At 39.2% G+C, this 24153-nt stretch overlaps 1 protein-coding gene across 4 annotated transcripts in view; it reads right to left on the bottom strand.

Annotated features, from left to right (window-relative positions):
* Sort1 (sortilin 1) overlaps positions 1 to 24153 on the bottom strand; it is an 88150-nt gene that overhangs the window by 27134 nt on the left and 36863 nt on the right. For 2 of the 4 annotated variants that reach the window (XM_074050829.1, XM_074050831.1), the window contains exons 4-11: positions 21657 to 21759; positions 20954 to 21118; positions 17935 to 18008; positions 15411 to 15460; positions 14446 to 14576; positions 10916 to 11060; positions 9189 to 9344; positions 6977 to 7083 (exon numbers count right to left, since the gene is read on the bottom strand). In XM_074050829.1, coding sequence (XP_073906930.1) covers positions 6977 to 7083; positions 9189 to 9344; positions 10916 to 11060; positions 14446 to 14576; positions 15411 to 15460; positions 17935 to 18008; positions 20954 to 21118; positions 21657 to 21759 — 931 coding nt within the window. The remainder of the gene's footprint in view (positions 1 to 6976; positions 7084 to 9188; positions 9345 to 10915; positions 11061 to 14445; positions 14577 to 15410; positions 15461 to 17934; positions 18009 to 20953; positions 21119 to 21656; positions 21760 to 24153) is intronic. The other 2 variants (XM_074050830.1, XM_074050832.1) reach the window with 1 other exon arrangement.

Below are 24153 nucleotides of genomic sequence, written 5' to 3'. Positions count from 1 at the left end.
GAAATGTTATCGTTCGCTGGTAAATGGATGGTATTGGAGAACATCATTCTGAGTGAGGTTAGTCTGGCCCAAAAGACCAAAAATCGTATGTTCTTCCTCATATGTGGACATTAGATCAAGGGCAAACACAACAAGAGGATTGGACTTTGAGCACATGATAAAAGCGAGAGCACACAAGGGAGGGGTGAGGATAGGTAAGACACCTAAAAAATTAGCTAGCATTTGTTGCCCTTAACACAGAGAAACTAAAGCAGATACCTTAAAAGCAACTGAGGCCAATAGGAAAAGGGGACCAGGAACTAGAGAAAAGATTAGATCAAAAAGAATTAACCTAGAAGGTAACACCCACGCACAGGAAATCAATGTGAGTCAACTCCCTGTATAACTATCCTTATCTCAACTAGCAAAAACACTAGTTCCTTCCTATTATTGCTTATACTCTGTCTTCAACAAAATTAGAGATAAGGGCAAAATAGTTTCTGCTGGGTATTGAGGGGGTGAGGGGGGAGAGAGGGGGTGGAGTAGGTGGTAAGGGAGGGGGTGGGGGCAGGGGGGAGAAATGACCCAAGCCTTGTATGCACATATGAATTAAAAAAAAAAAAAAAAAAGATAGGGTCTCCTGAACTATTTGTCCAGGCTGGCTTCAAACCTCAATCCTCCTGATCTCTGCCTCCTGAGTAGTTAGCATTACAGGTGTGAGCCAACTGCACCCAGAAATTTTTTTTTTTTGGGTGATACTGGGGTTTGAACTCAGGACCTCCATGCCCACTAGGCAGGTGCTCTACCACTTGAGCTACTCCATCAGCCCCTTATTTTTAATTTTTTTTTAAGGAACCACCACAATGTTTTTCATTATATGTAAACTATTTTATGTTCTCACCAACAGTGTACACATATTCCAATATTTCCCACATCTTCACCAACATTTATTATTATTTTTGAATAATGGCCATTCTAATATATATTAGAAGGTATCTTGTGGTTTTGATTTGCATTTTTCAAATGACTAGTCATGCTGAGTTTCTTTTCATATCCTTGTTAGCTAACAAGTTAGCTACTTGTATATCTTCTTTGTAGAAATGTCCAAATATTTTGCCTATTTTATATTCAGGTTAGTTGCTTTTATGCTATTAAGTTTAGGCTCACTGGGATGCTCTTTCTGGTGAGATACTGGGGTTTGAACTCAGGGCTTCGCACTTGCAAAGCAGGAGCTCTACTGTTTGAGCCACACCTCCAGTCCATTTTTCTCTGGTTATTTTGGAGATTGGGGTTCCATAAACCATTTGCCCAGGCTGGCTTTGAACTGTGATTCCTGTAATCTCACCCTCCCAAGTAGCTAGGGTTATAGGTGTGAATCACTGGCAACCGGCTCAGTGGGATATTCTTGAATCTGAAATGTATTAGTTAATTTGAAAGCAAATTATACAATTATTTTCTCATGTATAATCTTCCCTAATTAATTTTATTCCTGTTTATACCAAAGCTTCTTAAGTATGACTCTATAGACATAAACTTGAACACCTAACATATTTTAGACACAGCACAAAATATGATGGCAATTCAAAATAAAACCCAGTATTGTATTTAAGAAACCTGCTCTAGTCCTGCCCTTAAGGTCCCATGTGCCAGGCCCACCTCAGTGGCCTTTTGTGTCAACGTGACCCCTCCAGACACTGGTCCCAGACACCTCACCTATGAACTCAGTTGATAGGCCCACCCCATTGGACCCTTGTATCAGGCCAGTCCCAGTGAGCCTAGCCACCAAGCCTACCCCACAAATCAAGACACAAAATCTGTGGACCCTGTCAGTTGGCCCGCCCAAAATCTCTGGTCAGGCAGATTGGTGAAGGGTTTTCACTGCTGAAGCCACTCTGTAAAGTACTACATATGTAAGGATATATATAGGCTGAAAGTGACAGTATGGAAAAAGATATTCCATGCAAAAGGTAACCAAAAGAGAGCATGGATAATTATATCAGGCAAAATAGACTTCAAGTAAAAAACTGTCATAAGAAATAAAGAAGGTTGTTATATAATGATAAAAGTGCCAATTCATCAAGAGGATCAAAATTATAAATACACATGTACCCAATATCAAAGGAACTAAATATATAAAGCAATTATTAACAAAACTGAAGGGACAAATAGACAGCAATATAATAATAGTATGTGACTTCAATTCCCTACCAGAATAATAGATAGATCATTCAGAAAGAAAACCAATAGGGAAACATCAGACTTGAACAATAATATAGATCAAATGGACCTAATACACATGTATAGAGCATTCCATCTAACAGTAGCAGATTATACATTCTTTTCAAGTGTTTATAAAATATTCTCCAAGATAGAACATGTTAGGCCACTGAACAAGTCTTAATAAGTTTACAAAGACTGAAGTCACTTCAAGCATCATTTCTAACTATAATACTATAAGACTAGAAACCAATAACAGGAGGAAGATTTAAAAATTCACAAATATGTGGAATTAAACAATATACTCTTGCATATCCAAGGGACCAAAAAAGAAATTAAAAGAGAAACAAAAATATATCTTGAGGAAAATGAAAATGGAAACACAACATACCAAAACTTATGGGATGCAGCAAAGGGAACTTAAGAGGAAAGTTATAGCAATAAATGCCTACATAAAGAAAAAAGAAAAGATAGCAAACACTTAACTAACTGTATACCTCAAGGAACTATAACCAAAGTAGAACAAACTAGACCAAATGTTAGAAGCAGGAAATAAACCTCAGAGCAGAAATAAGTGAAATAGAGATTAGAAAGACTATAGAAAATATCAATGAAACTAAGAGCTGGCTTTTCTTAAATGATAACAAAAATTTGACAAGAAAAAAGAGAGACAACTCAAATAAAATCAGAAATGAAAAAGGAGGTATTATAACTGATATCACTGAACTACAAAGGATCATTAAGAGACTACTATGAACAATTATATACCAACAGACTGAATAATCTGCAAGAAACAGATGCATTCTCATACCCATACAACCTAACAACACTGAATCATGAAGAAACAGAAAATATGGAGGCTATTAAATCAATAGTCAAAAAACTTCCAACAAAGAAAAGCTTAGGGCAACCTAATAGCCTAATGGGTCAAACATTCTTTTTTTGGTGATGGGACTGGGATTTGAATTTAGGGATTCCTGTTTGCTAGGCAGTACTCTACTGTTTGAGTCATATTTCTAATCCTTTTTGCTCTGGTTATTTTGGAGATAGAATCTTGCTTTTTGCCCAGCCACCCTGGACCATGATCCTCCTATTTTATGACTCCCCCCCTAATAACTGGGATGACAAGCATATACCAAACCATTCAGCTATTGTTTGAAATGGGTGCAGTGGTATATGCTTGCTATACCAGTTATTGTTAACTTTTTGCCTGAGCTGGCCTTGAATTGTGATCCTCCTGATTTCAGTCTCTCAAATATCTAGGATTATAGGCGTTAACCCCAGGTGCCCAGACTATGAAACATTCTTTAAAGAGGAATTACTACCAATCCTTCTCAAATTCTTTCCAAAAATTGAAGAGGAGGGGAAATTTCCAAACTTACTTTATGAGGATAGTATTATCCTGCTAGCAGAACCAAAGAAAGACACTATAAGAAAAATATAGGCTAAGCTCTCTGATGAAGTGCAAAAATCCTCAGCAAAAAAAGACAACTTGTAAATGGAAAAATGGGGAAAAGGGGATAAAGGAGAATGAGGTTCATATATTGTGTGAGCTTCTGTAAATGTCACAATATACTCCCAGTACAATAATATAACAAAAATAAGTAAACAAAAAATAATGACAACTGAATTCAACAGTACATTATCATTAACTATGATCAAGCAGAATTTATGCCTGAGATACAAGGATGTCCAATGATATGCAAACCCATAAGTATAATATACCACATTAACATAAGAAGAAAAAAATCATATAATCATTTCAATGGATATAGAAAAAGCATTCGACACAATTTAGTGTCCTTTCTTGATAAAAACTCTCAACAAATTAGGTATAGAACAAATCTAAATTAGGCCAGAGATGGTAAGAGCACAGCTAGCATCAAATGTGAAAAGTTGAAAGCATTTCCTCTAAGATGAGAACAATGCAAGGATGTGCACTCTTACTGCTTCTATTCAATATAGTACTGGAAGTCCTAGCAGAACAATTAGCAGCCAGGTGTGGTGACATACACCTGTAATTCCAGCATTCAGAAGGCTGTGGCAAGAAGATCACAAGTTCAAGGCCAGCTTGGCTATATAGCAAGATCCTGTATCAAAAGAACAAAAAATTTCCAATCCAGAATAATAAAAAGAAATAAAAGGTACTCAAACCAGAAAGGAAGAAGTAAAATCATCTGTTTGCATATGGCATAATCTTATTTTAGAAATCCCTAGACTCCACTAAAAAACTGTCAGTAAAGTCACAGGACACAAAATCAATGTAAAAAACACCAACAACTAGCTATATGTAAAAGAAAATTTAAAAATCCCATTTACAATAGCATTTTTAAAAAGTAATGGGGAAACCAGGGAGGACAGAGGGATGAGGACTGATCAGTGGGTACCAAGTTATAGGAATATACCAAGTTAGATAGGAATAAGGAATTCTGCTGTGCTTTTGCACAGTAGGATAACATAACGATAATGTGACAATGTTCTGTATATTTCCAAAAGCTAGAAGAATTTGAAATGTGCTAATCATGAAGAAATGAAGAGACAGATATGTTTACCCTGATTTGAACGTTACACAATGTATACATGTATCAAAACATTGACTACATGCCAAAATATGTACAATTTTTATGTTTATATGTATCTATTAAAAAATAAATTTACCTGTAATCCCAACAAATCAGGCGTAACAGATTAGGAGGATCAAGGTTCAAGGCCAGCTGGGGCAAAACATAAGACCTTATTCATAAAATAACTCAAGCACAGAGGGCTGCAGCATGGCTGAAGTGGTGCACCTGCCTAGCAAGTGCCAGGCCCTGAGCTCAAAACAAACAACCCCCCTCTCCCAGAGATCTTGCTATTTGCAACAACATGGATGAACCCAGGAGACATTGTGCTAAGTAAAATACTTCAGGGACTAAGAACAAAATACTGTGTGATCTCATTTATTTGTGGAATCTAAAAACACTGAACTCATAAAAGCAGAGAGAAATAGAAGCTAGCTGCCGGGGAAGAGGAGAAAAGAGGGGAAGGGGGCAATGTTGTCTAAAGTTGGTACAAAGTTTCAGTGATGCAGGATGTGTAAGTTCTGGAAAGCTAATGAGCAGCATGGGGACTATGTCCTATAAAACTGTATTGCATGCTTGAAATTGGCTAACACAGTAGATCCTAAATGTTCTCGCCACACACACTATAAAAAGGTTCATTGTGAAGTAATGGATATATTAACTAATTTGATTGTGGTAATTTCACAATACAGCAGAACATCATATTGGACATTATAAATGTACACCATTTTATTTGTCAATGTACTCTAATAAAGCTGAGGAAGAAATAAATGTCAAAAAGTACTTGAGATACAAAGAAGAATGAAAGTTAGTGCTCTTAAGGAAGTTCAAATTGGTTAAAATAGTAAATACTGTGTTATGTGTATTTTACTACAATAGAAAAGAGGTCCAAGCAAACTATTAATGGAATGGAGAGAAGTAGTTAGTTCTAACTGGATGACACTGAGGAGGGGTAGGATTTCCACTGACCCTAATTAATCAGGGTTTGGGGAAACTGGCACACTGGGGAAGGCCTCAGAGCTGAGGCATGGGCAGGATATTTAGGGAACAGCAGGAGGTTAAGGCAAGGGTATGTGAGTAAGGGGGTGGGCAGTAACAATGAAAAGGCAGAAGAGAACCTTTGGTCACCAGGTTGGAGGCACAGACCTGTTCACAGGCAAAGGAGAACCATAAAGAGCATTGGGAAGGGGAAGGCAGGGAAGCCTAAGGTAGTAAAGCAAACAAAGAGGCCTCTGTACCTGCCACCAGTGAAGTGTGGAGGGCAGATGCAAGGCAAGGCCAAGGTGGAAGGGAAGGAAAAGGATCAAGAAGGTAGAGGCAGGACTGGTGGAGTGGTTAAGTGGTAGAGTGGCCAAGTGTGAGGCTCTGAGTTCAAACCCAGTACCATCACCCAAAAAGTACACACACACACACACACACACACACACACACACACACACACACACACACACGAAGGTAGAGGCAGACTCACTAGCACTCAAGGGAGAAGGGAGAGTGTGTGGTGGGATTGGCATAGGCATACTCTCTCAAAAATCCCAGGCTAGAAGAGCAGAGTGCCAGTCAGCAGAAATGCTCAGGAACTACTTCAAGCTCACTGTTGAAATTCCCAATGTTCCCCTAGGCTCCTTTCAAATTTTGTTAAGAGCCTGGTATAAAGTTCACTCTTTTTTCCTTTTCTCTTGCCTGTCAAAGCCTGTCACTTTGGAATCTGGGATATCCTGGAGTACTGTTTGAGTGTCTAAATCCCAGTGCCTCCTAGAATGGCCTGCCCTGCTTTCCTGGGTACTGGCAAGATCACTACCCACCAGGTATGTGCAGCAGGTGTTGGGAAAAGGCCAGGTGTTCTCCCACCCAAGGCTGCTTCTTGCCTTTCTGGAGGTTTCTAAAGCCTTATCACTGCCACACTGACAGCAATCTCCCCATTCTGTTTCCATTCTGTTTAGTAAGGCAAATTGCTAGCCCTCGATTTTGTTCTTTAAAAGACAAGCAATCTATATTATCTTGTTCTTTCCACATAGTTGCTATTTCCCAAATTCTAAGTAAATTCCACTACTCTTGTTTCAAAACCTTCCAGCATAATTTAGTATGAGACCTCATTATTCAAAAGCCTGGTCCTGGCTGGAGCACAGCAGACTGGTTTTTTCTGCACACACACACACACACACACACACACACACACACACACACACACACACACGATGACACTGGCGCAAACCAACCTCATTTTTGTTCTTTGCTGTAGCATCGCATTCACTGTTCTCAGGCTTCCTCAGGTGTTTCCACCTCCCTCCCTGGTCAAACGTGATCATGGTCTGGATAGAATTATCTGAACAGGAAAAGAATGAGTGTAAACCCAATACACTGTCTGCACCACGTAAAGTCAGTTTATCACTTTGTGACCTCTTTTAAGACTACCTGACACCATTTTAACAACTGGAGTCCCCCAAGCTTTGAACACCATGCAAAATGGCTCTGTGTTGGTGAGTAACTCAGCAGCACTTTAAATATGAGATTTGAAGAAGTTTTACCAGCTAAACAGGACCCAGTTAATTCCAGAAGTCATCAGGGGCTGATACTATTGAAAGAAAGATATCTTTTACAGTACAGTTTAATCTTAAACGTCCCACCTGGACCCATGTATTAAAAGCTTGCTGCTAGTATGTGGCACTACTGGGATATGGTGGAACCTTGAAGAGGCAGGGCCCAATGTGGGGAAGTAAAGTCATTGGGGGCATACCCTTACAGGGGTAGTGGGTCCTAATCCCTTCCTCTTTCTCTTTTTGAGGTGAGTGGGCTTCCTCCACCATACATTCCTGTCCAAAAGCATTGGGGAGAACCAACCATGGACTGAAACCTCCAAAACTGTGAGGCAAAACAAACCTCTTCTCTTTAAAAGCTAAATAACCTCAGGTATTCTGTTATACTAATAGAAAGATGACCAGCACATTTTAACTTTATCAGCACATTTTTTTTCTGACCAACACAAATAAACTGATGCCTTTGCTGTTGATGCCTTGGAGGAAAATCTACTCTGAGAAGGCATTCTATTCTTTACTTGGTCAAGGCCATGACACCAGGCTGGTCTCAGGGAGGCTCAGGATTTGAACATGCATCCACAACCCTGGATTAATACTTCCTAATTATTGTTTCTCCACTACTTCATATCCGATTCCTCTCTTTTCCCCTTATGTCTCTTCCCCATTCTGTTTTTAATGATATAAAACTGTTGCAGGTTTAAGTTCAGAGGTTCAGAGATAATATACTTTGAGTTTTTCAAGGAACACAAAATAGGAAAGCAAATGAAGGGAAATTCATTTATTCAACAGCATTTATTGAGTGCCCACTATGTAAAAACTATTCATTGCTAGCCTTTGTATCAGAGAACAAAACAGACAAAAAAAGTTTCATGAAATATACATTCCAGTAGGGTGAGACAAGTACTAGACATAGTAAATAGATTATATAGTATGTTAGAAAATGAGTGTTCTGGAAAACACTTGTGTATCTAAAGGTAGACTGGGAGTGTGTGTGAGGAGGGGAGGGCAGAATGGAACCGAAAAAGGACAGTTGGGGTAGATCACATTCAGAGCAAAACACTGGAGGATGGAAGTGCTCAGCCTTGCAGATGCCTGAGGAAACAGAGGGAAATGCCAGTGCAGATCCTTATGAAATGAACATATGTACTTGGTATGTATGAAGACTGGCACAGGGCTAGTATGAGTGGCACAAGCCAATGAAAGAAAGAAGAGTTGAGGGAGAGGTCAGACAGGAAAAGGGAGCCAGTGTCACTTAGAACTTTGTAGGCCATTGCAAGGAATCTACAATATAAAAGCAGTCTTCACCTCCTACCAAAACAATAAATACAATAATAAAACTTTAAGAGTGGTCTGGGGATATAGCTCAGTGGTTTATTGTTTGCCTCACATTCATGAGGCCCTGAGTTCAATCCCCTGTACCACAAAAACAAAACAAAACCAAAAAACAACTTTAAGAGTCTTTGTACTTGGGAGTAAGGTATCTGTTTGTATAACTGAGCCTTAGTAAAGATGAACCCTAGGTGCTATCAAGTAGAACACTAGACGGATCTTACCTGGCCATTGCTATGCCCTCCCTGTACATGACAAATAAAAGTAGTTCAAATTCAGGCTTATTCCTCTAGGCCTAAACCTCCAAATAAAGAAGATTTGTTTTATAAACTAAACAACATAGGCTCCAAAATATCTTTTCTTCCTACCTGCTGTTGCTTTGCTCTGCCTATGGTTCAATTTACCATGACTTACTTACATCAGGGAGCCAGAATTTAAATGGTAGGCATACTGGCTTGGCAAGCATGTTACTGGGGGAGAGGACCATCAGGTTCTCTGAAGGACTCAATTCCTAACACATTCAGCTGAAAGAGCAAGGTTATAGAACAGCTATGCCAATATTCACCTTCCGAGAGCATGCTTGTTATGTAGACCCCTCTGAGGGAGGTCACATTGGTAAAGTCAGTCTCTCCACCTGTAGTAGTGTAGAGATGTCTATCCAAAGACTTGGAGTAGACAATGCCTCGATCGTCAGAGGTAAAGATAGTGCCAAATCCGGTATCTGAAATGCACAAACAAAACCAGTAAATCTTGGGCAGCAACAAAGAGGAAAAACAATAGTTTAGCCATACACATGGGTGCCTAACTGGCCCAGCACATCTGCCAACTGTCTCTCCACAATGGAGACTGAGAGCTGAGAGTTAGTCAAGGTTTGGTACTCAAGGTCTTCAAGCCCATCTTTCATTATAGTATCCAGCTTAGTACCTAGAATAAGGGAAATGCTGAGTTTGTTGAATGACTTAATCACATGCCACAGAAAAGCTCTTCCCAGATATATTTTACTGGGCTGAGGCATTGCATTTAGATTCATATTTTATACATTTCTAAATTTTTATACTTTAGAACAATGTTTCTCAAGCTAGCTTGGTGAAGAATACATTTTTAAATTTCTAACATGTCACAAACATGATTTTATAAAATATAATAAGAATTAATCACTAGAACAATGAAATACAAAACATAGACATGTTGAGCATGGTGGTACATACCTATAGTCTCAGCTACTCAAGAGGTAGAGGCAGAAAAATTGTAAGTTGAAGGCCAGTTCTGACAAAAATTAGTAAGACCCTATCTCAAAAACAAAATACAAGCCAGGTGTGGTGGCTCACACCTGCAATCCTAACTACTAGGGAGGTGGAGATAAGGAGGATTGAGGTTTGGGGCCAGCCATGGCAAAAAGTTCAAGAAAACCCACTTCAGCCAATAAAGAAGTGGGCATGGTGGCATGCATCTGTCATCCCAGCTTCACACAAAGTATAAATAGGAGGATTGTGGTCTCAGCCAACTCAGACATAAAGTAAGACCCTATCTCAAAAACAACCAAAAAAGCACAAGGCTCAGGTGGCAGAGTGCCTACCTAGCAAGTGCAAGGCTCCAAGTTTAAATCCCAGTACCATCTTAAAAGAAAAAGAATGGCAAAATATAAGACTTCAATTTTTTTACCATTAGATTTAATAGACATAAAATTAATTTGTCAAATGGTTGTAAGAGTTTCAAAGCCAAGCCTGGTAATGCATACTTATAATCCTGGCACTTAAGAGGCTGAGGTAGGAGGATAGTGAGTTCAAGGCAAACCTGGGCTACCCAGCAAGAGCCTATCTCAAACAGAAAAACAGGAAGTTTCTAAATGTTTTCTGAACTTAACAGGTAACAAACTGTTTGCAGATTAGTAGCAGTCTCCTGATTACTCTCTGAGCAGCTGCTTTAGAACAACAGTTTAACACACAAACTATAGTAGACTAGCAAAACAAATGGTATTTTTCTTTTTCTTCTTCTTTTCTTTTTTTTTTTTTTTTGAGACAGGGTCTCACTGTGTAGCCCAGGATGGCTTTAAACTCATGATCCTGCTGCCTCAGTCTCCCAAGTACCAGATTTACAAGCATGTACCACTAGGCCAGTCTCAAGTGACTTTTAAAAGAGGCAACATATTATCTCTAGAACAGAGTAATCAGTAGGATGCTAATAAATTTCTAGGGGTAAGAGGAAAAGTTGACATGTAAAAGAAAGTTTCTCAGGGCAGAACTCAAAGCTTAAATATGTATGCATTTGAAGACGGCCCTAAAAGGCTCTTACCTCCAGGTTCATCTACATGCATGAATACCATGTCATCATTAGCAGCCAGAATAGAATAGAATTGTTCTTGCCCCACAGAGGGGAGCTGGGCCATGCTCCATGTGTCCCCTTGATCTGTTGACACGTGGATCCTTCTTGTTGTATCCTGGAATAAATATGCCAATATCTATCTTTTCAATCTTCTGTCAAGATGCTATGGGTGGGGACACAAATGCAAACACTTTTTTTGGGTGGTACTGGGGTTTGAACTCAGGGCCTTGAGCTTGCTAGGCAGGCACTATACCACTTGAGCCACACCACCAGCCCTTTTTATGTGTTGGGTATTTTTGAGATAGGGTCTCACAAACTATTTGCCCCAGCTGGCTTTGAATCACGATGCTCCTGATCTCTGCCTCCTGAGTAGCTAGGATTACAGGCGTGAACCATTGGTGCCTGACACACTTTTTTAACATGAATATTTTTGATAGTCATTATTATTCATTTTTCCAACAGGTACAATTGCAATGAAAGGTCACAGTAGCAGTTCCCAAAGCAATTTCTAACTCCTTTTGGGCAATAGAACAATCCATTCTATTATTAATAAGTATACCTTGGCTTTCTGACTCCTTTATTCTGGTATGATCCTCTCATTCTCTCATACTCTATCTCTTTCAATAGAGCTAAGAATTTGACTGGACCATCATTAGCTTGGCCTTAGAACTATTTGCATATTCTTGTTCAGATACTTCTTCTTTTTTAATTTTTATTGTTTTATAATTCATATGTGCATACAAGGCTTGGGTCATTTCTCCCCCCTGCCCCCACCCCCTCCCTTACCACCCACTCCGCCCCCTCCCTCTCCCCCCACCCCCTCAATACCCAGCAGAATCTATTTTGCCCTTATTTCTAATTTTGTTGAAGAGAGAGTATAAGCAGTAATAGGAAGGAACAAGGGTTTTTGCTAGTTGAGATAAGGATAGCTATACAGGGAGTTGACTCACATTAATTTCCAGTGCGTGTGTGTTACCTTCTAGGTTAATTCTTTTTGATCTAACCTTTTCTCTAGTTCCTGGTCCCCTTCTCCTATTGGCTGTTCAGATACTTCTTAAAATGATAATTGCTGCATAAAAGTTTGGTCCCTTTGAGAGAGTCCTGGCATTAGATAATTAAGAATCCAAACAATTTGATAATTAGGGGTCTAGAAAAAGTTGATGAAACCCATGTTGGGAGATCACAAGGAAATCAAGATGTGACATGCTTTAAGGAACTCTCAGAATAGCCATAATGAAGGGAACATACATGGGCTAGGGAGAGGCCAAGGCGAGGCTGAAATTGCCGTAAGGAAACTGGTCAGAGAGCATTGGGCTGGTAAAGAAGTTTGTTAAGAAGGTAATTAAAGTTTACTCTCTAATAAATAGCTTAAAATCAATACTAGAGGGCTAGGGATGTAGCTCAGTGGTAAAGTGCTTGTGAGGACCTGGGTTTAAACCCCAGCACTGCAAAAACCAATTTTTTTAAAGCTATTAGATACAGTTAGACAAGGTATTAACCTTCAGTTCTATTTAGGTTTACAACTCTTTAAAGTTCAGTAATAAGTATCTTTTGGCAGTACTGGGGTTTGAACTCAGGGTCTCAGAGCTTGCTAGGCAAATGCCCTTCCACTTGAGCCATGTCTCCAGCACAACAATAAGTACCTTTAACTTATTTATTTAACTTATACCAAGATGTCTGATTACTTTGGATCTTATTCACATTGTTCTAGGTAGAAACTAGAACTCAACATCACATAGCAGGATTTAAATTTTATAGATAGTAGGCAGGAGATAGCTCTGGAATCTGACAATATGGTTCCACTATTGGGTGAGCTAAGGCAAGTTACTCAATTTTCTCACTTGTAAAATTGAGATAATAACATTAGCTCATAGGGTTGTTGGAGGGTTATTGCAAAATTGCTGGAGTTATCTGTACTTACTGTACTCCTTCCTCATCTCCAGGTCTCTCTGAAGTCATTCCAATCAGTCTTTTAACCTCACTACTCCAATGAAATTCTGTCAAGTTCACCAACAACCCCCTCTGCCAACTCCAGTGGGTAATTTTTAGCATTCATTTAACTGAACATCTCACTTGAGTTTAACAAAATTGATCACTTCCTCCTCCTGACATACTTTTTTCACTTGGCTTTCATGATATCCCACTGCCCTTATTTCCCCTACCTTACTCTCCCTCCCAGCCTTTGCTAGATTCTTCTCTTTCCAACCTTCAGTGGAGAGGTGCCTCAGGGTTTGCTCAGTTCTCCCATCTCTTCTTTGCCTATTCATTCCTCTAGAAGAAATCATCTAGCTACATGACTTTAAACACCATATAATTTTGGGAGATTCATATACCCAAATGCTTACTGACATTTCCTCCAAGATCTCTAATAGACATCTCATATCCAACACTGAATTCTTGATTTTTCTCCCACAAACTTACTCCTCCTGCAGCCTTTGCCAAATGGCACTGTCACTGATCCCACTGCTCAGGCCAAAGACTACATTTTTTCTTGGTTTCACTTATTGTCTCACAACTCACATCTAAGCTATCAGCAAGCCCTATTGGTAAAATCTCACCACTTCCCCCTCATCCACTCTTAATAGCCTGGTACCAGCTATCATCTCACTCAGTTGGCTACCGTAATTGCCTCCCAGCTGCCCCGGGTGCTTTCATTCTTGCCTCCTCTTATACAGCTCTGTGCATGCTGATTCCGTTAAAAGGGAAGCGGAATCATGCTACTTCCCACTCACAACCCTTGAGCATCGCCTCAACACATGAATAATACAAAGCCCTGAAGGATCTGGGCCCACTCCCTACCACTCTTCACTGTGCTCCAATCACACTGCATTTCTCCCCTTTTCTTCAGTAGATGGAGTGTGCTCCAGCCTGAAGGTGTGTCCCTTCCCTTGCTGATTTCTCACCCCACCCTCCTCCAGATGTCTGTGACATGCTCTCTCTTCACTCAGGTCTCTGAGAGTCCTCCCACATCTTATCTGAGACAGCATTGTATCAATTTCTGTCACTTTCTCTGTCCTTATTCTGCTTTAGATTGCTTCATAATTTTAATTATTACCTGATATACTTATTTACTTTATATCTATCTCCTGTATTGAATATAAGTTTTGAGAGCAGGAAGCTTATCTATTTTGTTCATTGCTACATTCTGGGGACCTAAAATAGTACTTAGCATATAATAGATACTCAATTAGTATTTTAAAAATTTTTATTACTATTATTGGATAACATGCAAGTGTATTGCTTTTTTTTACATATATTCATGCCTGAGTAAAGCCAAATAATAGGTCTACAAATCCAGAAAACAAGACTAGAATTCACATGATTACAAAAGGCTAAAAGGTACACAGTAGCCCCTGAGTGTCAATCAGCCTGTGTAAACAGAATCACTCCCAAACTTTACAGTGATATTAAATATTACAAAAAGATAACAGATTCCTGTCAGTGCTGTCAGGATCTATATGGGGCATATTTGCAGAAGTATTTAAGACTCAAATACCCACCTTATCAGCCATCACAGAGGCAAAAAGGAAACGTCCCCCAAGACCAAATGAGTAGATTTTCACACCAATGGTTTTGAAGCTTTTTCCTAAGTCTGAAGTTCTCCATAATTCCAGTGCTCCAAGGTCAGCTTCTTAAGCAAGACCAGATATTAATTAAAATTTCACTTATCAGTGAGCCCTCGTTCAAAACAGCTACTTTAGAATTACTCTTTAATTTTATATAGCAAAAGCATTTTTAATCCTATGTGTGTTGATCAACTGACAATATAAATGTGATACAGTGAATTTGCCTTTAGGTTTTATTTTACACATGAGAGGTTTTATGTTGAGCAGAAGTAGAGTTCTCTTAATACAGTGTGGCATAAAAATAGCACAGTGACAGCATTCTGTTTTACTTTGTTCATGCCATACTTTAACATTATCTTCTATTTTCAATTATCTTGCTTGAGTGTTGGTCTTCTTGTTTACAACCAACCTCCCTATTTGAACCTGCTCCATGAGGGCAGGTCCCATCTATTATTCTCTCCATCCTTAGAATCATGCATAGCATGTGGCAAGTACTCAGACACTTATTGGATAAATAAATAAAAGATTTTGCTGTCAGCTTTGAAATTGTACCACAGATTGGAGGTCAATGGCTCTGTCAACACAAACACAATCCATGCCGTTTTGCAGAAATCACTATGCAGTTCAATTTGCTATTGTTTGTAACCTGTTTGTTTTACAGAATACATTACTAAGAGTAGATATATTGCCTCCATGTATGGCCTACATTTTTATTTGATCTGGGCATGGTGTAGTAATTTGGTTGTGCTTCCAAGATTTTAAAAATCATTAACAGCTATCTCTAGCTATTAAATTTTCAGGAGTATGGAAAGATCTTTTGTTTCTACCTGACATAACCCAGAATATTCTGCCATGAATAGACTTCAGGACATTCTTTTCTGCAACTAAAATATACTTACTGCAGGAGCCATTCATATATGTGGTAAAGAATATGGTGTTTTCTGATCCCCTACAAAGAAGCAAAGACAGGAGAAAGGAATGGTTTAAGACTGCTAATGGGCTTTGTCAACCTTAGTTACAAAGCCCCTGGCACTTCTAATAAGCTTCATCCACAAGCACCAGCTGACACAGCCTTCTCAGGAGCTATGCAATCCATTCTTCATGGCCTGCCAGTCGTACTCCCCACAGCCTGGCCCAATGCATCTTCTACAGTCTACTACTTCATTATGGGAATTCTTCCAGCTGATCAAATTGGTCCACTTACACTCTCCAAATCTGCATCATGTGTTATCCTGTCCCCCCTCAAATGCTTTTCTCTCATGTAACCAAACATGACCTTTCACAATCTTTTGGCTCTAGTTTAAAGTCTAGCTCTCCTGTGAAGCTTCCTTGTCACTCTACCTGGAAGTCTTTGCTGCAAACTTCTAGAACAGTGGGTTCTCAATGAGGGAACATTTGGCAATGTCTGGAGGCATTTTTGATTGTCACAGCTGGGGTGGGGACTGGGTAGGCAGTCATTACTGGTATCTAGCGTACAAGTCAGGGATTCTGCTAAACATGTCACAATGCACAGAACTCCCTCAACAACTTATCCAACAACTTATCTCAACAAGGTTGAGAATTCCTGCTATGGAGTGCAGTGCCATTCTGTACTACCCACTTGCCATTCACTTTGTCTCCTGTTGAGTTATTTTATTTGCATAGTGTGTGCCTTATCTCTCCTATTACACTAGTTGGTTTCTTCAGGTCAGTTACTAAGTTTTATGCTTTGTGGTTCCCCTCAGAATCTAACTCAATGCTTTGTTTGAGCTAAATAATTTAATTCTTTCATCTCAAATAGACATCTAGATCAGAGGTTGAATTATTTAAGATGTAACTGGAAAGGGAGTTTGCAGAGAACTAAATTCAGACCCCAATAGTACTTATAGATTACCACCAGAGGTGGGTTTGAGACTGTTTCAGAACTTTGGCAAGCAGTGAGCAGTTCAGTTGTCTTATATTTACAGCTAAACAAAGTAATGTATTATAAAGGTAAAAAATTTCACATAGGATATAACATGCCATTTTGAAATAACTTTTTTATTTTAAAGACAACTTTTTGGGGGGGCATGGGGACAGTGGGCTTTAAAGATCAAAATAGTCATACTTAAACATGTCCTACATATTTTAGGTCCATCAGGAGTGAAATAATTTGTTAACTTAGTGACTTCAAAAATTACTTCCTTCCTGATAAAACCTTCTCTGATACAGATACAATTCATTAAAATACATAAATTGAAAGCAGATGTAGCATGTGTATCACAGTGATGCTGTAAAAACCTCATTTAATGAGCATTTCTGGAAAAAAGGTCCACCTCATTTAAGTAACATATCAAATATTTTAACTAGCTTTGATAGTCATATTTCAAATATGTATTATAAACTTTCCTGATTTCCTAAGTACATTAAACTCTTTCTTAGGATTATGGGTCATCATCATGAATATCAATCATACCAAACCATAATACAGTGTTCCCATCAGAAGTTACTGAAGTATGTGTCCTTTCTTGATGTAGCACTAAATAATTTCATACTGTTAACACTGAGTTTTATCTGTTCTTTTGTGTTTTTTCTGCCTCCTTCCAGCTGTCAGGCTGTAATTCTAACATTGTCAAGTGCTTGTTTCTAGCAGCCACATAAACTCATTCTAGCAGCAATCTGCCATAAATTGGGACACCAGATTAACAAATTTGCTGACATTAGTCAAAGGAAAAGAAAAAAGAGACTCTGGACAAGGATCTGGGCCTAATCAGAACTTTGGAGGTATGAAGGCCATTAATTCAATTCATGATCAACTATACCCCATTATCACATATCCAAACCTCCTCTCACCGAAGGAAACACTAAAGCCCAGGGAGATCAAGTCACTGACCAGTAGCAGAGTCAGGTTGGAACAAAGGTGACTTGACTCCCAAGTAAGAGCTCCCTCCAGTACATCATCTTAAAATAGGCACCTGATGAGGTAGGGCCAGCTACCAACAGAAGTGAATGCATTTTGGTTGCATAGACAGTGGATCTTGGGCAGTCTAGAAGGTATTTCAGCTTCTTTTTCAGTCCTTACCATGTTCTATACAACTGAAGTGGATTGCTAGACAAAGGAGTGTAAATCTGGGTGCAGAGAAGCATTTAAATTTCCAAATTAAAGCTGTATTTTATTATGTTTCAATTGGTGTCACCAGTTGTGGAGAATAAACCTTTTGCAGGCAGCAGCTACTGAGTCACATTCCTTGTTTATATGCTAACATTTAGTGAGACTAAGTCTTTTTTCCAACATCATTAGAACTCTTTCAGGGCAAAATCTTCATGCCTCTCTCTTATATCCCTTATGGTACCCTGAAGAGTACTTGGCGCATAGTGAGTTCTCAATATTTATTCATGTGACTTTTGGCAGCACTATCAGGAAAAGTTTAGGACTCTGCACAGATGGAGTTTTCTGTTACTCACCATTTGGCCAAACATACTGCTTTGTGGATTTCTTCCCATTTTCCCCCAAAATTCTTGGACACCCACAGGCCATTCTGAAAGATTATAAATGACTTATCAAAATTCCAGCTTTATCCTGCGCAGCTGCTTGTATGACCTCTAATAATTCATAAGCAATCATTCAGGACAATAAAAACACACACTGGGCTTCCACTAGAGCTGCCTGAGATCCCCAGACACACACATGGTTTATTTGGGCTCCTTTAAGGTATTGCAAGTTGAGAACAACAAATGCATATGAAGTACCCACTATGTGCCAGGCACTATACAGATGTTACACTGAGGATACAAAGATGAATAAGACATACTCCCTGCTTTCAAGAAGCTCACAATTTAAAAATGGAAGTAGATAAGGAGAAAGTTCAATACCATGTGGTAAATTTCATGGACATAGTGTAGGATAGAAGTGGGGAGAGGAGATGCACTGCATAGTGATAGTTTCCTGAAGAAGACAGCTGCATTGGCTCTGGAATGATGAGCAGTGTAACCAAAAAAAAAAAAATCCAAACAGGCAGATGAGGTGTTACTGCACCAAGACAGATTAGGACTAGCAAAAGCAGGGAAGGGATAAAACCCTGCAGTATATGCAGGGAGCTAGAGACCAGTGGATATTAATGCAGCACAAGTTCCAAGGTGAGGAACTGTGGAGCCAATAATCAGAAGAGTGAGGGTCAGCTCAGGGAAGGCCTTCTTTCTAGGCCAGGCAAAGGAATCTGGTTTTCATTGCACATGGAGAGCTCTTTAGAAGGAAGGTGCTGTAAGCAGGGGAATGACAATTAGCTTCAGTTTTTTAGGTGATGTCCTTCAATGAGAATGGGAAAATGGATTTCAGAGGGTCCCAACTAGAAATATAACATGGAGTGCATAACTTCCATTTTTGTTCAGTAAGAGTTAATGAGGTCTTAAGGAGTAGGATCATCATGAAGTTTGAAGCTAGAATAGAACCAGATGACCTTTTCTATAGGGCCAGATGTATGTGTGCATGTGCACATGTGTCTTAAAGTCAATCGCTCTGGGTTTTGGGTTGAGGTATGGTATGCATTGTTGTATCATTAATTAGGATAAGGACTAAGGGAAGAAAAATGTATCTGAGAAAAGAGAAGGTCTGGGTTGAGTTTGAGGTGCCTGTGGGACATCCATTGAGAGATACCCTGGGAGCAGAAAGACAGAAATCAGATGCCCTATGGGGAAGCCAGAGCTAGAAATAAGGGCTAGAAATTTGAGAATCTTATACATTGTATGTGATAGTTAAATGGTAAGAGAAAAAGAGGTTTCTCAGAGTGAAAAGAATGGTAAGCATTTAAGAGCAAGTTAAAAGGAGTTTAAGAAAGAGACCAAAAAGGAATGGCTAGAAAGGTAGAATAAACAAAGGAATGATGTTATAGAGTCAACCAAGTGGAGTTCCCCAAAGGAGAGATTGGCCAATACTTTGAAATGCAGCAGAGACATGAAGACTGACAACGTCAATTATATTATATAGGCAGCATGAGCTTATTGAGCTCAGCTTCAGTTGAGATGGGACAGAGATATCCTGGATGGCTGAAATTGAATAGGGCATATACAGGCAGAATTGATATTCAGTGCTCCCCCACTCTGCCCCTTCAATTTTCCCTCCTCTGATAATATTTACCTCCCAACATTTTCTAATTTACCTAATTCCACTTATAAAGAGAAGAAAGGGTCTGATATAATTTATTTTCACATTAGTCTAAGTTGGTCCATCTTCTCCACCCCAATTATTTGTGTTGCAAACTTACTGTTAAATTGGAAGAAGTTTCAGGTAGAAAGGCAGATTGTACCTCCCCCTTTCTGAAGATGAGGTAGTCAAAGGTAAGACTATGATTCTTTCCATTTCTACAGAGGTCTCCTGACTCTCTTGTAGAGTCTTCAGAAGCTCAAGCTGATGGAGGCTAATTTTTCTAAGATCTGAAGCTTCCCCTGTCCCAGCAGGCTAATTTCCTTCCTCTGGCTTTCACTGACTATGCATAAATCAGACTCTGCTGGAGCAGGCCCAGCCTCACCTCTGCTCAAACATCTCCCAACCAAAGGCCCAACACTCAGATCTCTGTTCCTGTGCCCTTCACCCTGCCTATGCTCTCTTTTGCTCAGCCTGACTGATCCATAGTTGTTGGTCTTCTTTCTGTCCCTAGAATAGTCAGTACAGCCATGGCTCTTGAATTTTAGAGTGCAGGCTCAGCTGGGGAGCTTGTTAAAAGTATAGCCACCCTGCAAACAAAAGTCACTGATTTACTATGCCTAGGATGGGGCTAGGGATTTACATCTTAAACCACTTTCTCAGGTGTTTCTAGCTGATGCTACTCTTCAGTAGATCACACTAGGAACCATGATGAGGACAGTCATATAAAGTCTAATGATTATTATAGTCTAGCCACTCAGCCACTTAGACCTCTAACATACATGACAGGAACCTGGTTCTCCAGGAAAGTTGAATGTACTACCCATGGGACTTTCAGAAGAGAGGTGGGAGAGCCCAGGAGGCATACTGGGGAAAATACATTTCTGTATTTTCTTGCACAGGAATGTGGTGGAAGGTGTACGGACTTGAGACTTTGGATATTTAATATATGAGTGTCCAAGACAGAAATAAATACGCTTTATATGCTGAGGAATTTATAAAGATGTAATTTGACCATAGGAAAGGAACAATGGCAATATTAGGAATTTGCAATTTATACTTGCCCCTTGCAACACAAGATGATTACTTTAAAATGTTTTCTAATTCATTTTTCCAGTAGCACACATCTATTCACTTAAAAAGTTATCATACTTACCTAGACTATCACACAGAAATCATATCCCTTACCAAATAGGAAAAAATGCAAAAAAGAAAGACTCTATGAGTAAAGAGACACTAGAAAGAAGTCCAATATTAAAAGCATACCTAGGGCGCCCTTTTAAGAAGTACATTTTGAGAATATAAAACTGCAAGAGGCACGCCAAGTTTCTCAAATGGACTTACTTCAGTGCTGAGGGCTAAGAGATAATCAGAATTCTGAGGGCTATACATCATCTGAGTCAGAGGATGAAAAGGGAGATCTATCTGTACAAAGTTCTTTGCAAAATCTGATGACCTGAAGATTCTTCCTCCACGACTTCCTCCAGACACCTCTGCTGTTAATATCACCTGGCCAGGAGAAGAAGGATCAGATTCAAAGAATGACACTGTAAAAACACTGAAAGTTTCTGCGCCATTTTCTCCAGACATTAGCTAAGAACATTTTCGTTTTAAAAGTAAGAAGAGTTATAAAAGCAAATCAGTTACTCCACAGCACTCCTCAAGTCTTAGTCTTATGAAAAACATCATTCTAAATTGAGGTAGCTCACCATACTTGTGGTTTTGAGCCTGGTCAGTTTTGAGATTTGTCAGTTTCCCAAAGACTAAAATGTTGTTGGAGGGAGTATAAGTTGTAATGACCACCATGTAAGTATGAAGGATTTTGTTGAATCTTAGACGGGAAACAAAAAGAAGGAGGAGAAAAATCCATGTGCACTGAATTCTATTCTTTTGTGATCAGTATTAAACTGTTTAATTTTAAAACACAGCAACAGTGAACTAAAATACAATAAATACTGTGTATCACTGTATCACTTCAATACCAACATTTGCTAGTTCTGCATGTGGCATTGACCATCAGCTTTCTACATGCAGGAATGAATCTCACCTTTCCAGAGTTCTCAGGACCAATAGCCATGCCAAATTCAGTCCGAATGAAGGTGTTATTGATGAGATTTGTAATATCCTTAAAGTTCTTTCCATAATCCTCACTGACAGGAAGAAAAAAGAAGACAAATTTAGAATGCAGTGGTCATAGATATTGTTGGTTTCCAACCCCGTTTCTGTTCTTCCCTCCTCATCACTTTTTCCAGTCAGGGCCTGACTGTCCTGAGGGAAATTCACTCCCCCTCACCAGTGATGGGTTCTAGAACAAGGGAGTGACTTACACTGAGCCAATGAGACAAAGAGGGAAGATTGATGTCTTTTAGGAAACATATTTTCTCTCAAGAAAGCAACATAATGAAATGGTTTGTCTTCCTTTAGACCAATGATCCTCAACCCAGGCATTTTACCCCTTACCCCTACCCCACCCCCAGAACATGTGACATGTCTGGAGACATTTTTTGTTATCGCAACTCAGAATTCAGATACCACTGGCATCAAGTGGGTAGCAGTCAGTGAGGCTACTAAGCATCCTACAATGTATAGGACAATTCTATAACAACAAAGAATTATCTGGCTCCAAATGTCAAAGAGTACAAGGTTGAGAAACCCAACAATGTATGTAAATGTAAAGCAAAAAAAAATGCTAGTCATTTTGCCACAATAAGAGTACAACTGAGGTAATTCTAAAATTCCAGAGAAGCAGAGCCTAGGACACTGGGGTAACTGATCCTGAAACATATACTTAGTTATCTGAGTCAATAATTTCTCAAGCTAGTTTGACTTGGGACTTCTGCTAAATGTAGCCAAAAGCCTCATAACTTGTCTATTAATCCATACTGCTTATGGGAAAGCTGAAAGTTAAGTACAGGGGTCTTGAAGTTTTTCCCTGCTAGAAGTTACCATCTCTCAGCACAGTTTCTAATGTCTGTAGCATACGAAATACAGCTAGAACCACCAACCAATCAACCAACCCCAACTCTTGGGTTTCTCAAAGCTTCTCCCAAGAGTTCATTCCAATAATACCTTTGAGAACTATTTGAACCATGCTTAGATTTTGAGATATAAGAGCAAAAAATCAGTAGCCGTATAATTCTGAGAGGTTTAATACTTCATGGTAGTTCTCCTAAAACACAATACAGAATGCTAAATCTTCATTAACTTTTAAGTATCTATCAGTGAAGACGACTGTGCATTGCAAGTTAGTTACCCATAGGTAAAGGTAATCTTACTGGTGTTCACTAAAAGAATTTATGACTGAAAAGGATGGTACAAATTTTGTTAGTAGCCTCAACAAATCAAGAACCAAGAACCTAGGCTGGTAGAGTGACTCAAATGGTATAGTACCTGCCTAGCAAGCATGAGGCCCCAGTACCACCAAAAAAGAACAAAAAATGAAAACAAAAACAAAATATAAGAATTGTAGGACATGAAGAGATGCAAGGAACTGAGAAGAACATCACTTGCAACTTCCTTATCTCACATTAGTTGCAAGGGAAAGCAATCAATCAAAAGCCAAGTAGTTAATTAAGAACAAAATTAAAACTAGAGTCTATTTTTCTTAATTGTCACTACTGAAGTACAAATTTTAATTGTTTGTGAGGACTTTCTTCTTCCTTCCTTCCTCCTTCCTTTCTCCTTCCTTCCTCCCCTTCCTCCTCCTCCTCTTCTTTCTTCTTCTTCTTCTTCTTCTTCTTCTTCTTCTTCTTCTTCTTAACAATCTGAGGTTTTCCTCTCTCTTGCCAGGGCTTGTGACCTGGCAATAGACATCAGCTAAATAGAAGCTGGAGACAGGAGGGTAGTGTTGATGCCTGTCTGTACAGGTCTCTGATAACATGCTAAAGCAAACCACATATGTCTGTATGTTGTCTGAATGACTCCCTCCCTCCCTTAACACATACTCGTGAAGAAAATTTCTAAATAAATAAAACAGGGATTAGGCTATCCAACAGATTCCTACATTGTCCTAAGTTTGGCTTTGGAGTACAAGATCAGTTCTTATCTTTCTGACAGGCAGAAAGAGATGCGCATAACAACTCCCAGCTCTGCTGGGTACACATTGGCAAGAACACAGACAGCCTTCCAAGGGGTTGCAGAGACATCATCATCACTGCTTTATAAATCTCCCCTCCTTTGTGACATTACCAGGGAGCCTCCACAAACCTGTGGGCAAGCCTGCATGCTTTTTAAGAACTTGGTACAACAAACACATCCCTACCCTCCAGAAAAAAAAGTACATAAGTAAAACAAAAAACATCCATTACAACCCTCTGGTACTTCAGTAATTAAACAAATGAAGAAAATGGACTAGCATCAACCTGCTGTAAGTTAAGTAGGGTTCCATTGAGGCTGTTTGGGTCTAAAAGTGTGTGAGTGTGTGTATAAATTTATACTTATAGATAGATAAATAGATAGAACTACATAGATATATTTATATGTTTATATATACATACTTTTTGGTGGTACTGGGATTTGAAATCAGGGCCTCTGATTTGCTAGGC

Source organism: Castor canadensis, chromosome 12 (genome assembly GCF_047511655.1).
Source record: "Castor canadensis chromosome 12, mCasCan1.hap1v2, whole genome shotgun sequence".
Classification (NCBI taxonomy): domain Eukaryota; kingdom Metazoa; phylum Chordata; class Mammalia; order Rodentia; family Castoridae; genus Castor; species Castor canadensis.
This window is presented reverse-complemented; position numbering and strand designations above follow the sequence as displayed.